At 39.3% G+C, this 19,125-nt stretch overlaps 1 protein-coding gene across 1 annotated transcript in view; it reads right to left on the reverse strand.

Annotated features, from left to right (window-relative positions):
• Nucleotides 1-19,125, reverse strand: part of CACNA2D4 (calcium voltage-gated channel auxiliary subunit alpha2delta 4) — a 208,277-nt gene that overhangs the window by 112,188 nt on the left and 76,964 nt on the right. The window contains 1 exon segment of the mRNA XM_070754863.1: nucleotides 18,378-18,438. Within this exon segment, the coding sequence (XP_070610964.1) occupies nucleotides 18,378-18,438 (61 nt within the window).

Below are 19,125 nucleotides of genomic sequence, written 5' to 3' on the forward strand. Positions count from 1 at the left end.
AAAGACCAAGTTTGAAACGTAAATAGAAAGGATGCAATTCTGAAAAACGCATGGCCCCCTTCATGCTAACACAGTTTAGGAACTGTGGGTACCACTTGCATCCAGTGCTAAGAATCCTCACAGGACGTCTTGTGAAAATAGATGGAGAGTACAAATAATGTTCTGAGCAGGTTTTTGCATAAATTATATTCAGGCACTCAGACCGCACCTTGTAGCAGACATATATACATCCCCTTGCACATACACATTCTGAACACATGAATTCTCATCTTAGGTATTTTTTTCCCCCTCCTCAAGCAAACATTGCATCACATTAGCCTTATTTTTTTCCCTTTAAACTGGTGGCAGCAGGGAGAGAAAAAAACCAGCCTAAGGACTCATTGTATATGACTGAAAGTGGGATAAAGTGTGGCCTCCAGAGGAAAGCACACATTGCCATGGTAACCTGCTCTAGGCCCTCGCAGCGGGTATTCCTGGGATAAGAAGATGACACAGGAAGTCGGTGAAGCCACAGTTTTTGTGGATACGGTGTGATCCTCGCAATCATGAAGTAGCTTAACACAGGTGGCCCAGATTCCGAGGTTTCTCTCCTGCAGCCGAGAAGCAGATCATGGCTGGTCAAGGAGCAGGCCACCTCCGTTCTTCCTTGTTTTGTTATGCGAAGTCTTTGGCAGCGGCTTCTGTTGGTGAATGGAAGAATTCTGGCGTAAAGGGAGAAAACCCATCGCCCCACGTCATCTGTCACACTGGGATAAACTTCAGATCCCAACGTGGGAGTAGAAAAGCCGTTTCTGCTTTGTTAGCAGAGAAGCACTGGATTCGAAGAGCGGGAATCGTTTTCATGTAGGGATGACACGGGTGGTAGGCAAAAATATATGTAATCACATGAAACGTTTCCCGAGGATTTGGCTGGACACAACGTGCAAAAAGCCAATATCAAGGCCAAAGGCAAAGGTTAAGAATGAAAAAAAAAAAGAAAGACTTTTGCTCACACAATAAACCATATAAGTACTATAGATCTTCCAAGGAACAAGCTCCACTCTGCTTTATTTCAATCTGATCAACACGACGAAACAACCGAAGACACTAAGCAATGACTTCATCTGTGTTGCTTCCACTGCATTTATTTATGCCCGAGATTTTGAAACTAGCAACGAATCTGCTAGCTGCACAACTTCAACCTTACTGTCTTTATACCATAGTTTTCCCAAAGGAACCTAACCTCTGCGATCGACTAGACAGCACAATATACTTGAAATGGAACGTACCAGAGCTGTATCTTTAAAAAAAAAACAAATCTCTATTTTATTTGTAAGAAATAATGATGATATGATTGCACAAACAAACCATATTTGCATTTGTGTTTTGAATAAGAAAAGCTGGGCAATAAAATTTATAAGAGGAAGAGCAGGAAAAAAAAAATCCATTTTCTTTCTGACCCCTATTCTGATCTTTGACATTATCTTTTGTTTCATTCTTTTTGTCATGTTGGGATGTCTGTTTACAAATCTTAGCCTATGTTCTGATATTTTACTACTATGGAGAAAGGTTGGCCCTGATATTTCCAGATTTATGGATTTCTATTTATATTTAGAAGCTTAAAAGGTGAAATAAATGAAAGAGAGATGAAAAAAAACGATGGGTGGATATTAAGTTAGTCCCAAAGACACTGGAGTTGTTTGGAAGTACAATGAGGTCCTAAAAATTTAGGGAATGCAGAATGCAATAATCCTATCTGAGAAGAGTCCTCATTATATTACAGTGTTCCCTCAATTTTCGCGGAGGATGCGTTCCGAGACTGCCCGCGAAAGTCGAATTTCCGCGAAGTAGAGATGCGGAAGTAAATACACTATTTTTGGCTATGAACAGTATCCCAAGCCTTCCCTTAACACTTTAAACCCCTAAATTGCAATTTCCCATTCCCTTAGCAACCATTTAGATTATTACTCACCATGTTTATTTATTAAAGTTTATTTTAAAAATGTTTTTTAAAGGCAGACGAAAGTTTGGCAATGACATATGACGTCATCGTGCAGGAAAAACCGTGGTATAGGAGGAAAAACCGCAAAGCATTTTTTAATTAATATTTTTGAAAAACCGTGGTATAGACGTTTCGCGAAGTTTGAATCCGCAAAAATCGAGGGAACACTGTATTGGGAAACTGTGCCTTCAGTTATGATTGAAAGGACTGTAGACTAAAATATTTAACATTCTTGTCCTGATGTCCAGGAACTTCTATGAACTTCCACATGATAACAGTGGCTTGCATCTCATGAACTTCCTATTGTACAGTCTGTATTCTATGTATCCACAGCCTATATTGTAAATATAGGGATTTATAACATCTTTTTTTTGTTGTACTGCTGCTCTTAATATGAAGTGTGATTAGATGCAGTGCAAAGAACTCACACAAAAAAAAGGTTGTACCAAATTTACATGTAAAAACAGTTTCAGATCTGCTGTTGAAGTAGAACTTGAAGGAGAAGTAGAACAGAGCCTATATACCCTTCTTTGTATGCATGTAACCAGAGTACCTATGCATAATATCAAAATAATACAAGATATACATGGCAGTGCAATGTACATTAGGGAAATCGTTCCATCCCGTGATATAATACCATAGTTAGAATTTGTAATATGCAAACCCATAGAGTATTTTCCCCCAAATGGTATAAAGAATATAGTATTACTGCTACAGGTTCTAATACGACAAATAGCCCTAATAATTTTAATGAACTTAATTATTCAACTACAGTGATACCTCGTCTTACAAATGCCTCGTCATGCAAACTTTTCAAGATACAAAGCCGGGGTTTAAGATTTTTTTGCCTCTTCTTACAAACTATTTTCACCTTACAAACCCACCGCCGCCGCTGGGATGCCCCGCCTCCGGACTTCCATTGCCAGCGAAGCGCCCGTTTGTGCACTGCTGGGATTCCCCTGAGGCTCCCCTCTATGGGAAACCCCACCTCCGGACTTCCGTGTTTTTGTGATGCTGCAGGGGAATCCCAGCAGCGCAAAAACAGGCGCTTCGTTGGCAACGGAAGTCCGAAGGGTGGAGTTTCCCATGGAAGGGAGCCTCAGGGGAATCCCAGCAGCGCAAAAACGGGCGCTTCTGCTGGCAAAAGGGGTGAATTTTGGGCTTGCACGCATTAATCGCTTTTCCATTGATTCCTATGGAAAACATTGTTTCGTCTTACAAACTTTTCACCTTAAGAACCTCGTCCCGGAACCAATTAAGTTTGTAAGACAAGGTATCACTGTATTAATTCTAGTCACTGAAGCTTCTTTGTTGGTTATGAGTAGAATTGTTTACAAAAAGCATTAAAGTAAAAGAATCCCAGTCAAAATTGGAAGATGATTTAAAATGTGGGAAAAAATGGAAATTAATAATACATGCACATGAATCACACATGGTTGAAAAACTTGCATGCATCCAATTTAAATAGAAGTTTCTTCATCACCTGTGAAGACTTCCCAGATATGATCTGGGCTATTAAGTGCAGCCAGCACACTTTCAACAGTAACAAAAAATGGTTCTTGGTTGTTGTCAAGAAGCCATATTGAAGGACAATCAAACTATATTAGTAATTGTGGCATAAACATGCATTGTGCTTTCTGGGGATGAAATGACAGTAGAGAATTCAAGGGGAATAAAAATCCTTTTGTGAAAGTCAGAATAATTCAGGATGGCAAACATCCTGGAGAAATGGTTAGACAGATGGCACATACAATCCTTTTCCTTTCTGTTAAAAGTTTAAAATATATATATATAAATTTTTAAAGGAAAAAAAACCAGCTGAACGTATATTATATTTCTGGCTTGTTGTTTTAGAAGATAAATAAAGAATGTATTTTCCTATAGAATGCGTCTCTTGTTTTAAATTCTCTACTGTGTGGTATAGGAATTAAGAGGTCTGAAAATTTCCTGGAGAAATGTCACAAAAAGGAAAGATTTCTTCAATATCCACATGGATGGGTCTCTAAACACACAATAAATTGAAGAGATTACACCTGAGGATAAGAAATCGTTTATTACAGTGTTTCCCAACCTTGGCAACTTGACGATATTTGGACTTCAACTCCCAGAATTCCCCAGCCAGCGAATGCTGGCTGGGGAATTCTGGGAGTTGAAGTCCAGATATCTTCAAGTTGCCAAGGTTGGAAAACACTGGTTAATTAGACCCAGATTGTTGGGGGCTTGTTGATGATCTGTAAAATGCTTAGACAGGGCTGTAAAGCACCATGAAGTGGTATATAAGCCTAAGTACTATTGCTATTAAGGGTTAGATTATTTTATTTGTTTGTTTGTTTGTTTATTGGATTTATAGGCCGCCCTCCTCCAAGGACTCGGGGCGGCTTACAGCATATAAAAGAGAACAATATAATACAATATCCTAAATCCAATTAAACTAAAATCCCCAATAATTAAAAAGTCAAGCATTCCCACTCAGACCACAAACATACATAGTATTTATTGGTCAGGGGGCTAGGGTCTGATAACCCCAAGCCTGGTGGCATAGAAGAGTCTTCAGGCTCTTACAGAAGGCAAGGAGGGTGGGGGCAGTGTGAATCTCCATGGGGAGCTCATTCTCCCTCATTCTCATGCATGCCAAAACAAGTAGACAAAAAGTTTTTCCCCTTTGTGCCATCACTCTGTTGAATTCCCACAGCACTGTCTCATGTCTAAGGATATTTACACATATAGTAGGGCTCTATTGCTATGATCCTTTCCATCTTTCCTTTTATTGATATATATTGCTAAAAAAATAAATAAAGGGAATACTCAAATAACTCAAATAATAGATCTGAGTGAATGAAATATTCCCATTGAATACTTTGTTCTGTACAAAGTTGAACGTGCACAACAGCATGTGAAATTGATTGTCAATCAGTCCTAAGTGGACAGTTTGATTTCACAGAAGTTGAAGATTTACTTGGAATTATATTGTGTTGTTTATGTGTTTCCTTTATTTATTTTTTTTGAGCAGTGTATTATGATTATATTACTTTGTTGTTTGTGTGAATACTGAGAGCCGGAGAAAAATTCTTCTTTTCTTCTCTTCTCTTCTCTTTTCTTTTCTTTTCTTTTCTCTTCTCTTCTCTTCTCCTCTCCTCTCCCCTCCCCTCCCCTATGGGATCTAACTGGCCGCAGGACACCAGGAGACGGTCCCGTGAGTAGAAAAGAATTATAGAAGAACAATTCAAGCTATTTCTGTTAGCATCATAGTTGGTAGCCAGTTGTTATCTTCCATCATCATCATCATCATCATCATCATCATCATCATCATCATCATTATCATTACCCTACCCCCCTTCTCCAGGGGACTCAGGGTGGCGTATAGCATAAAAAGAATACAAAATCGACAATATAAAATCCTATTGGAATATCTTCCAGTATTTTTTCTCTTTCTAGGTCAAGTCTTTTGATAGAAATAAAGATGTACTTCCATCTTCTACCCTTGCAGTGCCTTCAAGGCTGTGCCTGGCCAGATTATTTATTTCCACATGGATCAGTAGAAAAAGGAATAATTATCAGTGGGTATAGTCTTTGGGAGCCTTTCCACCCCATTCTGCATATATGCCCCAGGAGGACAACACAGAAAAGCAAGCCAACTGCTCATTCATATATCTGCACAGCTCTCCAGAGAAAGGACCCTTTCATCCAAAATGAAAGCACAGCTGCTCCTTCAGGTGCCTCATCTAGAACATCTGTCACTGCAGCTTTGCCAAGCTTAGCCCCACTGGTGTCTTCTTCTTCTTCCGTTGGGGAAAGGCACATACTGGACAAATTAGAACTGCATTTTTCACACTGCTGAAAAGCATTCAGGGTTTTGCCCTCTGTTGTGTGACGACCTTCCAGTATTTATTTATTTATTTATTTACTTACTTACTTACTTACTTACTTACTTACTTACTTACTTACTTACTTACTTACTTACTTACTTACTTACTTACTTACTTATTTACTTAGTCCAATACACAATGAGGGGTTTATTGGGTATATATCTATATACACATAGTAAAATACATGATGAAGGTTATAGAGGAGATATAGTAAAATATATCTATGAATAGAAAAGAAGATATAGTAATAGAACATATCAATGAAAGAATAGAAGAAGAGATATAGGAGAAAGGTACAGGAGATATAGGAGAGCAATAGGACAGGGGACGGAAGGCACTCTAGTGCACTTGTACTTGCCCCTTACTGACCTCTTAGGAATCTGGATAGGTCAACTGTAGATAATCTAAGGGTAAAGTGTTGGGGGTTTGGGGATGACACTATGGAGTCTGGTAATGAGTTCCACGCTTCGACAACTCGATTACTGAAGTCATATTTTTTACAGTCAAGTTTGGAGCGGTTAATATTAAGTTTAAATCTGTTGTGTGCTCTTGTGTTGTTGTGGTTGAAGCTGAAGTAGTCGCCGATAGGCAGGACGTTGCAGCATATGATCTTGTGGGCAATACTTGTTTAAGGCGTCTTAGTTCTAAATTTCTAGGCCCAGGATTGAAAGTCTAGTCTCATAGGGTATTCTATTTCGAGTGGAGGAGTGAAGGGCTCTTCTGGTGAAGTATCTTTGGACATTTTCAAGGGTGTTAATGTCTGAGATAAGGAGTATTGTCAGATGTCAGTGATTTCCTCCTCAGATTTCCCCATCCCCCCAGGTGAAATATATTTATTTATTATTATTTATTAATTAGATTTCTATGCCGCCTTTCTCCGCAGACTCACAACAGAGGAAAATACAAAACCTCTAAAATCTAATATTAAAAATATGCTCTAAAACCCTAGTGCATTAAAACCAATCGTCCACATTTCATCCTATCTTACCATACATTATAGACAGTGGTACCTCTACCTACAAATGCCTCTACTTAACAAACTTTTCTAGATAAGAACTGGGTGTTCAAGATTTTTTTGCCTCTTCTCAAGAACTATTTTCCACTTACAAACCCGAGCCTCCGAAACTGTAACCAGAAAAGGCAGGGAGAAGCCTCCATGGGGCCTCTCTAGGAATCTCCTGGGAGGAAACAGGGCTAAAAAAGGCGAGGAGAAGCCTCTGTGGGGCCTCTCTAGGAATTTCCTGGGAGGAAACAGGGCCAGAAAAGAATCTAAATTGGGATGCAGGGTTGGTTGGTTCTCCTTGAGGCAGCCTTTAATTTTGTAAAGCAAGGCTTTAAAAGCATATGAAGAATATACTGGGAAGGCACAGTTGATTAGGGACCAATAAAAGGCTCCCTGAGCATATTGACAAGGTTGATAAATTCCAAGCAACTCAGGAAGAATTCTCTCAGGGAAGCCTGGCTGAGAGAGCAGCCTTTGACTTGATTCTCAAATTCAATTTCATCGGACATCAGCTGAGAACAGTCAATGCTCAAACTACTCAATCATTTACCACCATCAAGAAAACAAGCACATATAATGGCTAGTTTATAGCCATTTATAGCCTTCTCATTCCAAAAGAATTGGACCTGTTTGCCCTTTTTGTAAAACTCTTTATTTGGTACCGGCCTCACTTCGGTCATTATCTGGTGACAAGGGGCAATTCTCCCAATAATGCATTAATAATATTTAGATTCTCTAAAATCTGTGCAAAAGTTTTGATTAGGAGATTGCATGCATCAAATTATTTAATCTACCTTTTCTCTATTGTCTTGATTCATGGATGCCAAGTGTATCATAGGTGGTTATTGAAACGGATGTCCAAGTGCTGCCTCTATGTTGGTTGAGGCAGGCAGGGTTCCCTTGGGTACTATTTGTTTGGGGTCAAGGGAAAGGGAGAGTTTTGACTTCTCTGTCTGCTGAAGATCCCCATGGACAATTGGGTGGGCCACTGTGTGACAAAGAATGCTGGATTTGATGGGCTTTGGCCCGATTCACCATGGCTAGCTTCTTATGTTATGTTATGTTATGTTATGTTATGTTATGCTATGCTATGCTATGCTATGCTATGCTATGCTATGCTATGCTATCTTATCTATCTATCTATCTATCTATCTATCTATCTATCTATCTATCTATCTATCTATCTATTAATTAGATTTGTATGCCGCCCCTCTCCGTAGACTCGGGGCGGCTCACAACAACAATAGAACAATTCAAGACAAATCTAATAATTTAAAAACATTTAAAAAACCCGTTATTAAAGCAGACATACACACAAACATACCATACATGAATTGTAGAGGCCCGGGGGAGATGTCTCAATTCCCCCATGCCTGACGGCAGAGGTGGGTTTTAAGGAGTTTACGAAAGGCAAGGAGGGTGGGGGCAGTTCTAATCTCAGGGGGGAGCTGGTTCCAGAGGGTTGGGGCCGCCACAGAGAAGGCTCTTCCCCTGGGGCCCGCCAAATGACATTGTTTAGTCGATGGGACCCGGAGAAGGCCAACTCTGTGGGACCTAATCGGTCGCTGGGATTCGTGCGGCAGAAGGCGGTCCTGGAGATATTCTGGTCCGATGCCATGAAGGGCTTTATAGGTCATAACCAACACTTATGTTGTATTGTTGGGAAAGAGAAAGAAAATGATTCTGAGGTTTACCTACCTTACATGCCATTGTAATTTGGTGACTATTTGGCATTATGATGTTTTATAGAGATGATTGTTCTGCCTCAAGCAGCAACATGCTTTGAACTGTCTCTCCTTCCACACAGCATTGTTGCCAAGTCACTTTTCAATCAAATGCGTGTGTAAAATTATGCAACGTTTAAAATATTTCAGAACACAGTGTCTGTTTTGTTCAAACCACACATTTTTTTTCTAGTCTATGTCCAGACACAGCATTTCCCAGCAAGCAAATGTTCTCTCCAATGACATTTTCTAGAGGAGAAATAATATATTTCATCCATTACAGCGAGCTTTACTGTGGTGAACATGGGCTGGTGTGAAAAACAGGAGCTTCTTTCTAATGCTCAAATTCTAAATGATGAAGGGCGCCAGTAATTGTTCTACTTGCCTCAACAAAATCTCCTTTAAATTCACATTACAATTCAGTCATTTAGTGGTGATAGAATGGCTGTTAGGCTCAATTTCAATTACTTTCCCCAACAGTATAGAATTTATTGCCACCTATATTACGATAGCCACTATTGGAGATCGAAGACAAGGAAATCTATAGCTTTCTAAAAGTTGCTCAACTGAATCTCCCAGAGATCATGGCTAAGATGACAAAGGTGAGAAATAATAGCAATAGCAATAGCATTTAGACTTATATACACTGCTCAAAAAAATAAATAAAAGGAACGCTTAAACAACACAATATAACTCTAACTCTGTGAAATCTAACTGTCCACTTAGGAAGCAACACTGATAGACAATCCATTTCACATGCTGTTGTGCACATTCAACTTTGTACAGAATTCCATGAGAATATTTCATTCATTCAGATCTAGGATGTGTTATTTGAGTGTTCTTTTTATTTCTTTGAGCAGTACAGTGTCCCCTCGATTTTCACGCGTTCGAACTTCACGGAAAGTCTATACCATGGTTTTTCAAAAATATTAATTAAAAAATACTTTGCGGGTTTTTTCCCTATACCACGGTTTTTCCCACCCGATGACGTCATATGGCATCGCCAAACTTTCATCTGCCTTTAATAAATATTTTTTTAAATAAACTTTAATAAATAAACATGGTGAGTAATAATCTGAATGGTTGCTAAGGGAAAGGAAAATTGCAATTTAGGGGTTTAAAGTGTTACGGGAAGGCTTGTGATACTGTTCATAGCCAAAAATAGTGTATTTACTTCCGCATCTCTACTTCGCGGAAATTCAACTTCCGCGGGCGGTTTCGGAACGCATCCCCTGCAAAAAGCGAGGGAACACTGTATATAATTATAGTGCTTTTACAGCCCTCTCTAAGCGGTTTACAGAATCAGCATACTGCTACCAACAATCTGGCTCCTCGTTTTATCCAACTTGGAAGGATGGAAGGCTGACTCAACCTTAAGCCAGTGGTGAGATTTGAACTGCTGAACTACAGCTAGCAGTTAGCTGAAGTAGCCTGCAGTGCTGCACTCTAACCATTGTGCCACCCGGCCCTCAAATGATGTCTGGAACTACAATATTTGGAAATCATGGTCAAATTGTGTCCAATATCTCTAATAATTATTCAGCGTTCAGAGACAATGCATCACCTAACATTACTTGCTAAAGTGGAAAGGGGAGTGACCTTGGCAAAGCTTAGTCTACAGATGACTACAATTCCCAAAATATCCAGTCAATTACGGTAGACTTATCAGAACGGAAAATTGCTAATGTCTAATGACAGTCTTGGTGGTAAATGTTGACTTGAATTTAGTCATCAGGTGGATCTCTTGTCTGATCTAAGTATTGCCCACAACATCATATGCTGCAACGTTCTACCTGTCAATGACTACTTCAGCTTCAATCACAACAACACAAGAGCACGCAACAGATTCAAACTTAATATTAACCGCTCCAAACTTGACTGTAAAAAATATGACTTCAGCAACCGAGTTGTCGAAGCGTGGAACTCATTACCTGACTCAGTAGTGTCAACCCCTAACCCCCAACATTTTTCCCTTAGCTTAGACTATCTACGATTGACCTCTCCAGGTTCCTTAGAGGTCAGTAAAGGGTGTGCCTTCCGTCCCCTGTCCAATTGTCTCTCCTTATCTCATTTATCTTTTCTTCCTTTCAAATATGTTCACCTATACTTTTATATCTTTTCTTCTATTCTTTTCTTTACTTATATTATTGCATATCTTTCTCTTCAATTTGTATTATGTATTGGACAAAATAAATAAATAAATCTAAAAGGCATGGTTTTATCTTATTGGATGTATAAAAGGTAAAGGTTTCCCTACCCAGTCATGTGCAACGCTAGGGCCTAGTGTTCATCTCAGTTTTTTAACTAAGGAAACCAAGTTATCCAAAGACATTTTCTGTGGTCATGTAGCCAGGATGTCTATATGCCAAAAGCACGCAGAACGCTGTTACCTTCCCACCAAAGTGGTACCTATTAATCTACTTGCATTTGAATGCTTTTGAACAGGAGCTAGAGTAAGTGATGGGAGCTCAGGTCTTGAATCTGGATTGTCAGCTTTCCAGTTGACAAGTTCAGTGTCTTTAACATGTTTATCTCTACCTTTAACCAAATCAAGGCATCTTACACGAGGGTTCATTTTTATCTTACCCCGCCAAAACATCCTTATAAGAGAAACTGGACTGAGTTTTAATGGTCAGACAATAGTCACCTGGATAATTTCTGTGGCTGATGTGAATTTGAACCTACGTTTTGCCAGTCCCAATCTAACACTTTAACACTATACCCCTCTGGCATCTTCTTACATTCTTAAAAGTATCATATGTATTTATGTATAAATTATTTTACACGCCTGACATTATTTTTACACATCCAATCATATCAGTCTAAGAAGTTAGGAACTTAGGAAATATTTTACTATAGAATCTTTACACATTTTCTCATTTGTGTGTGTATGTATGTATGTATGTATGTATGTATGTATGTATGTATGTATGTTTTTTCTGCCTTACAAGGCAGAAGCACCAGGATCAAATCCCAGGAAGGGTATGGCCAGCTGATGAGGCCAGAACGAGGCCGAAATAGCGCTATCTTAGTCTCCCTTCATTTTAAAAATTCAGCAAAAACATGTGATACATACATACATACATACATATGTCACATATTTTTGCTGAATTTGAAAATTAAGGAAGACTAGGATAGATCTATTTTGGCCTTATTTTGGCCTCATCAGCTAGCCATACCCTCACTGGGGCTTGAACCTGCAACCTTTGCCTTGTAAGGCAGAGAATTAACCTCTAGGCTACAGTATCCAATCCTTTCAGCTCTGCACCAGGGAAGGCTTACATATTTTTGTGTTACATATTTTTGTTACATATTTTTACATATTTAAACACTTCATATATAATCAGGACATTCTTCATAGCTTCACATGAGTATTACTCATGACTAGATGTACACTCTCAATGTCCCAGCAGCTCCAAAGCTATGATGCTGGAGGAATATTTTCATGACTATTGGGAAGTTAATACCTAGGATAAGAATAAAATAGGAAATAAAACCCAGCACACAATTCTCCTCTATCACAACTATGCATCCTGGAGCATGAGAGTAATTGTCTGAAGTGAGTCAGACCAAAGGCTTAAGGAAACAGTTGCCATAGCAACCTCCATCTCTATTCTGATTCTGCTTAGAATTAAAACGCTATCAAATAATTTGGAAGTGGAGAGATAGGGCAAAAATCTATGGGTGCTAAATGACCTTCTGTAGATGAGTCTCTTTTCTGGTCAAAATGACATGCAAAATATATAAAAGCTAATAAGCAAAGTATTGTTTGATAGCGGAAAGGCTGCAAGCATGAATTCTAGTTATTTCTGATTCATTTTCTTTGCATAGATAAGGCCAGCTCCCAACAGTTAACCTATTTCCAACGAACAACTCCTCATCACCCACCCACATCCAGTGTAGGAATGGTCCAAGGCTAAGTCTGTCTGACGTCTGTGCCTTTCTCAAATTCAACTGTATCATCGCACAGCAACTGACAGCTAAACAGTTTCACCCCACGCTGCTATGTCACTGCTAATGGCTCCCTATAGTCCAACACAGAAGGCAGAGCAAAGAAGAGTTGCTACAAGCTGTTGCAGTCAGGAACAGGAAATTCTCTGCTCTTACACCCATCTGTGGAAATCCCAGGGAGCATATGAAGCAAAAAAACCCCCACAGCAATTATTTTTTGGGGAGGGTGGGAGAAATACAAAATGGAAACACAGTTCAGTAAGGCTTTCCCCACTGAATTTTGAAATCCATTTGATCTAAAACAACAATGACAACAACAGCAGCTTGCAAGGGTGGCTAGATTTCATTTGAGGAGGCTTCATTGATTCAACCGCTCATTCTACTGCTGTTTTTTTTTAATTTCCCAAGCAAGCAAAACAAAATCTCCTGGTGATGTGGGATCAGCAAAACAATGCCTTGAACTCTAGAAATCCTTTGTGCTGGGAGGAGATGGTTTGGATTCAGGTTCTAGCAGGAATATGAAGATTCCAGCAGGAATCTTCATGAAGTGTCATCCCCAAACCCCCAACACTTTACCCTTGGATTATCTACGGTTGTCCTATCCAGATTCCTAAGAGGTCAGTAAGGGGCGAGAACAAGTGCACTAGAGTGCCTTCCGTCCCCTGTCCTATTGCTTCTCCTATATCTCCTATACCTTTCTTCTATTCCTATATCTCTTCTTCTATTCTTTCATTGATATGCTCTATTATTATACCTTCTTTTCTATTATTTCTTAGATATATTTTACTATGAGTATCTCCTCTATAACCTTCATCATGTATTTTACTTTGTTTATATAGATATATACCCACTAAAACCCTCATTGTGTATTGGACTAACTAACTAACTAACTAACTAACTAACTAACTAACTAACTAAATAAATAAATAAATAAATAAATAAATAAATAAGTTTTTTTTAAAAAATACCCTTAGACTATCTATGGTTGACCTCACCAGGTTCCTAAAAGGTCAGTATAGTCTGTCCTATAGTCTCTCCTATATCTCATACATCTTCTCTTCTATCTCTTCTATCTATTATATCTCTTCTATCTCTTCTATCTTTTCTGCTATTCTCTCTAGTTATATTTATTCCTATGTTTTCTCTTTTATACTCTCTCTGATACATTCTACTCGTATATATCCTCTATAACCTTCATTGTGTATTATTGTGTATTGGGCAAATAAAATAAATTAAAAAATAAGTAAATAACCTGTAGCATCCTTTACAATAAGTATGCATCCATGCATAAAAGGTACACACGCCGGTCTGCCCATGCTTGAAATTAGCAAGCAAAGATTGTCTTGCAAACCACACTCCTGAAATGACGTCACATACCCTTCATCTACTCAGACCAAGGAGATGCAAATTCTAATGATTTCACTGGGACCTTAAAACTGTCAGCAGCTTCAATGTTAGTTCAACCTCTTTTACCAATACAGAAGCTCAATTTAATGATCCACATGACAGAACATTTAGTACTTATCACTTGATTAAGACTTTATTTATTTATTTGGCTGAGAATGTTATTATTTTTGCCCAATACATAATACACATTGAAGAGAATAGTATAAATAAAGAAAAGAATAGAAGAAAAGATATAAAAGTATAGGTGAACATATTTGAAAGGAAGAAAAGATAAATGAGATAAGGAGAGACAATTGGACAGGGGATGGAAGGCACACTGGTGCAGTTATGCACACCCCTTACTGACCTCTAAAGAACCTGGAGAGGTCAATCGTGGATAGTCTAAGGGAAAAATGTTAGGGGTTAGGGGTTGACACTACTGAGTCAGGTAATGAGTTCCACACTTCGACAACTCGGTTGCTGAAGTCATATTTTTTACAGTCAAGTTTGCAGCAGTTAATATTAAGTTTGAATCTGTTGCGTGCTCTTGTGTTGTTGTGATTGAAGCTGAAGTAGTCATTGACAGGTAGAACGTTGCAGCATATGATCTTGTGGGCAATACTTAGATCGTGTTTTAGGTGATGTAGTTCTAAGCTTTCTAGACCTAGGATTGATAGTCTGCTTTCGTAGGGTATTCTGTTTTGAGTTTATTCATATTTATCTTCTCTCTCTCTCTCTCTCTCTCTCTCTCTCTCTCTCTCTCTCTCTCTCTCTCTCTCTCTGTATGGGTGTGTGTGTTTCTGGAGAGAATGTTATTTAGCCTACTACATCTTATCTACTCCATATAATCCTCCCTCCCATTTTCCCATAGTAGAAAATATGGCAGGCCTGAATACAAAAAGGTGAAAGATGGCATCCAGAGCTGACACATATTAACTGGAGCAGAGTGACTTATTTCTGATTTGATTCCTCTCCCTCCCTCCCTCTTCTCTCTCGCTCACACACACAAAGAGGAGATAAAGTTTAATTAAGTGATAAGTAATAATTATGTTTCAGTTCATGCTCACTTGGGGATCAAAAGCTGTTAGGAAGATTACAATATTGAATGGACTTTCTAAATTCACTTGAAAAGGCACATGCAGGCTATTATAAAGAGCGTATTCTTCCAAGGTGATTTCAGCTGGAAAATACTATAATTCACTCAAAAAGGTTTACTCTAATTATTTCAAATAATTTACTGAAATTTACATTATAAGAATTATATTATTCAGAGGGATCCAGAATATCAACAGAGGAAACTAAAAGACTGAGATGTATTCCGGGCTGTGAGTTTGGCACGTTAGTTTGTGTCCATGAGATATTGTGGGGTTTTTGTTGTTGTTGTTGCTGTTGCTGTTGCTGTGGACATTGTCATTGGCAGACATTTAGGTATTATTTATACATTTTAAAAGACATTGCCATTATAACCATGGGTGGCTCACAAAACAGTAAAACGAAAAATTCCCAAACCGAACAGAACAACAACAATTCCCAAATATAATAGAATACGAACTCAAGAAAATAAAAACTCATAACTTGCTGGTTGGGGAATTGGAATCCACACATCTTAAAGTTGCCCAGATTGAGAAACATAGATCTATCCAGTAAAGGGCAGCCAACATTTTTACTACCACACTGTGGGTGTGGCTTATTTTGTGGGTGTGGTTTAATGGTCATGTGACTGGGTAGGAGTGGCTTGCCGGCCATGTGACCAGGTGGGAGTGGCTTGAATGATCATCATCGTTCAAGTGAACTGTTAAGTCCTCGGCTTACAACCTTACCAGTGTCACTCGCTGGAGTGACAATTTGCTTCGCATTTCCCGTGCTCTCCTTCCTGGGTTGTCCTCCCCCGCCTCAGGCTGGGTAGCTAGGCAAACAGCTGCTGCCAGAAGCATAAATACTGCCAGGACCGCTTCCACCCACACCTTCTGCTTGTACCTCAGGGGGGAGGTGGCTGTGTGAGGCTGGAGGGGAGCCGGGCAGGAGAGAGGGAAGCTCATCCAAGGCCAGGAAGGAGGAAAGAGGAAAAAAGCAAGGAGCACAGATGCAGCAGCCGCAGCAGCAGGGGGAAAAAGGAGAGTTGAGCCAAGACCAGTAATCCAGGAAGTAACAGCCGCCGATCAGCTGGAGCTGCACACACATCTTCATTTCTGCAGATGGAACTGTGTTCCACCCTGTCCTGCTTGCTGCCCACCTCTGGTTCTACCCCAATGTTTGTGTGAATTATCATATTTTCCAAATGTTCCAGAAGGCTAAAAAGTTAAGAGTCTGCCAGATGTCTGGAGAAAGAACATTCCACAGGAGCTCTGAGAAGGTACATTTCTTGATCCTGCTAGAAAATGACATTTAAGGAAGGGGACGTGTGTGTGTGTGTGTGTATGTGCATTTGTGTGATACATCTGAAGTTGTATATATTGTGGCCAGTGGTGGGTTTCTTTGAACTGATAGTACCGGCGGCGGGAGACTCTGCCCACCCAACTGGGACACAGAAGCGCAAATTGGTGGCAAACTCCTTAACAACCCACCGCTGTTTGTGGGCTATATTTGTTTAATTGTTTTATAAGTTTATAAGTTATCAGCTGCTCAAAACCACTAGGGCGAGTTGGTTAGCCAGACTACCCTAACATGAATGAATGAATGAATGAATGAATGAATGAATGAATGAATGAAATCTACTCAGAATAGAAATGAATCCTGGGTATTTCCACTTGCTTATAAGAAAAAATTAGGGGCCTATATATTCAGAAGCCTTTTTGAATCCTTAATAGAATAGAATAGAATAGAATTTTATTGGCCAAGTGTGATTGGACACACAAGGAATTTGTCTTGGTGCATATGCTCTCAGCGTACATAAAAGAAAAAGATACATTTGTCAAGAATCATGTGGTACAACACTTAACGATTGTCATAGGGGTCAAATAAGCAATGAAGAAACGATCAATATTAATAAAAATATTAGGATACAAGTAACAAGTTACAGTCATACAGTCCTAAGTGGGAGGAAAAGGATGATAGGAATGATGAGGAAAAAAACCTAGTAGAAATAGAAGTGCAGATTTAGTAAAAAGTCTGACAGTGTTGAGGGAATTATTTGCTTAGTAGAGTGATGGCATTCGGGGGGAAACTGTTCTTGTGAACCTCTGTTTTCGAAAAACAGCCCTTTCTGGGAAAAGTTAGCAAAACAAGACAAGGACAGAAAAACAAGTTATTTCCAGGAAATATTTTGATATAAAAATTCCAAGGAATATTTTGATATTAAAAAGCAGGGCAAAGCGACCTCTAAAAGGCCAGATAAACAAAATAATTAAGAGGTTAATGGTGTTAATGATTGATGATGTGGGAAAGCCCCCAAAGGAAGATGTTCGAGATCATGGAGATCCTTCATATTTTGTCTATTCCGACTCAACTCAACTCTTTACTTTCCAGCTCAAAGCAAAGATGCAAGATTCTACAAGGCCTGTCTTCTTTCGTCTCTCATCCAGCTGCTTTCTATTTTACAAAGAAATTCATCTAAGGCTGTATTGGGTAGCAAACTTGATACGAATGTTTCTGTTTGGATGCTATAAATAGAAATTGTCATGCCCATGATTGAGTATGTATCTTCTAAGGATATTTGGAGAGGAGAGAGAAGGTGATACTTCTGAAGTTTCACGATTTTAATGCTCATTTTTCAATCCTTCCACACCATGTGCTTTTATATTATTGCTGTCTTCTGACCTGTGATATGGTTTGGTTTGATTAGGAAGTCCTAATTATCAGCTACTCCCCGCCAACGCAACTATAATAAAACCACTTTAAAGAGCATGAACAAGACCTCTCTTTCCTTTCAACAATATTCATGCCAGCTCACTGATTCATAAATATCAAAGGGCGTAGACAAAAATGAGACGAACATTTGTAGATTTCAGTTTTTACATGGATGAGTGGAAATAAACACTGATGCAGTTATTATGCAAAGTATAATCCCAGCATTTCTATCAGGGCTATTCCATCTTACCATCTATGATCTTGGATGAAAATTACGTGAAAGGGATTTTGCTTTTTCTGTGTTTATTTTTATGGAGTTATGAAAAAGTTGCAAAGCACAGAATTGATATTTGCACGAAAAGGACACTGTAGTGATACACGCAACATCAAACTTAGGCCTGGTATTAACAGTAAGGATTTGTCCTATAAAATTAAAGTTGGAAGTTTTCGTTAGGACATGCTACAATTGACCACTAGATGGCAGGAAAGTATTTTCTCTCTCTCTCTCTTTGCTGCCATCCAGTGGTTGCCTGGTATAATAATTCCATGTTTGGCTCATTGAAGTGATGGACCTGCCAATTTCCAGAAAACACTATTCACATTCAGACAAATAAATAAAAACAAGTAGAGGGTCTCCCCGATGTCACCCCAAATTTCAAGTGCATTGAAACAAGTCCTACCTGCAGCAATTCCTGTCTTCCCACCAATAGTCACAGTCACAGATGTGCTTACTGTCACTGCCTCGGGCACACTTCCCTCTGTGAAGACATAAAAGTAGCAAATTGAAAAGCTGATCCTGTATCTCAAGGGAAGAGACTCTCAGAACTGAAAGGCTGTTAATTCTGTTCATAAATCAAATACAAAGTGCAGGACACATATAAAGAGCAGGAGATGTAGGATCGCCACGTTTAGATGATCGCTCCTCAGAATAGAGGAGAGAATTACTCAGATTGTATTGTGTGGGTGTTGTGGTTGGCTCTGGCCCAGCTCCTGCCCCAGGGAATGTGGAGGTGGATGCAGGGGGAACTTCAACATGTCATAGGCCTGCTTTATTGCCGACAGAGTCAGGTAGTTCAGTTTCCTCGGACGAAGAAGAAGGTGGGAGTGACTTGGAAGAGGGGGGCTTGGCACACAGCCCAGGAAGTCAATCTCCATTATCTTCGGTCAATTTGAATGCGGAAGTCATGGACTCACACAGGCGCAGAGTTATGCGTAGAAGAGACCAATTGAGGGCATATTACAGGAGATAAGAGAGGCCACTTGCTTTGGGTGGGGCTCCAGTAATTAGAGCTGCTGATATAAATAGCAGTGTGTGGGTTTGGCCGTTGTGGAAGATTATCTGATCGTTGTTCTTCAGGACTGCCTTGCTATTTCCGGACTTTGTTGATTTTTCATGACTTTGAAACCAAAGCAGAGCAAAGTGTGTGT

This window comes from Erythrolamprus reginae, chromosome 6 (assembly GCF_031021105.1).
Source record: "Erythrolamprus reginae isolate rEryReg1 chromosome 6, rEryReg1.hap1, whole genome shotgun sequence".
NCBI classification, from domain to species: Eukaryota; Metazoa; Chordata; class Lepidosauria; order Squamata; family Dipsadidae; genus Erythrolamprus; species Erythrolamprus reginae.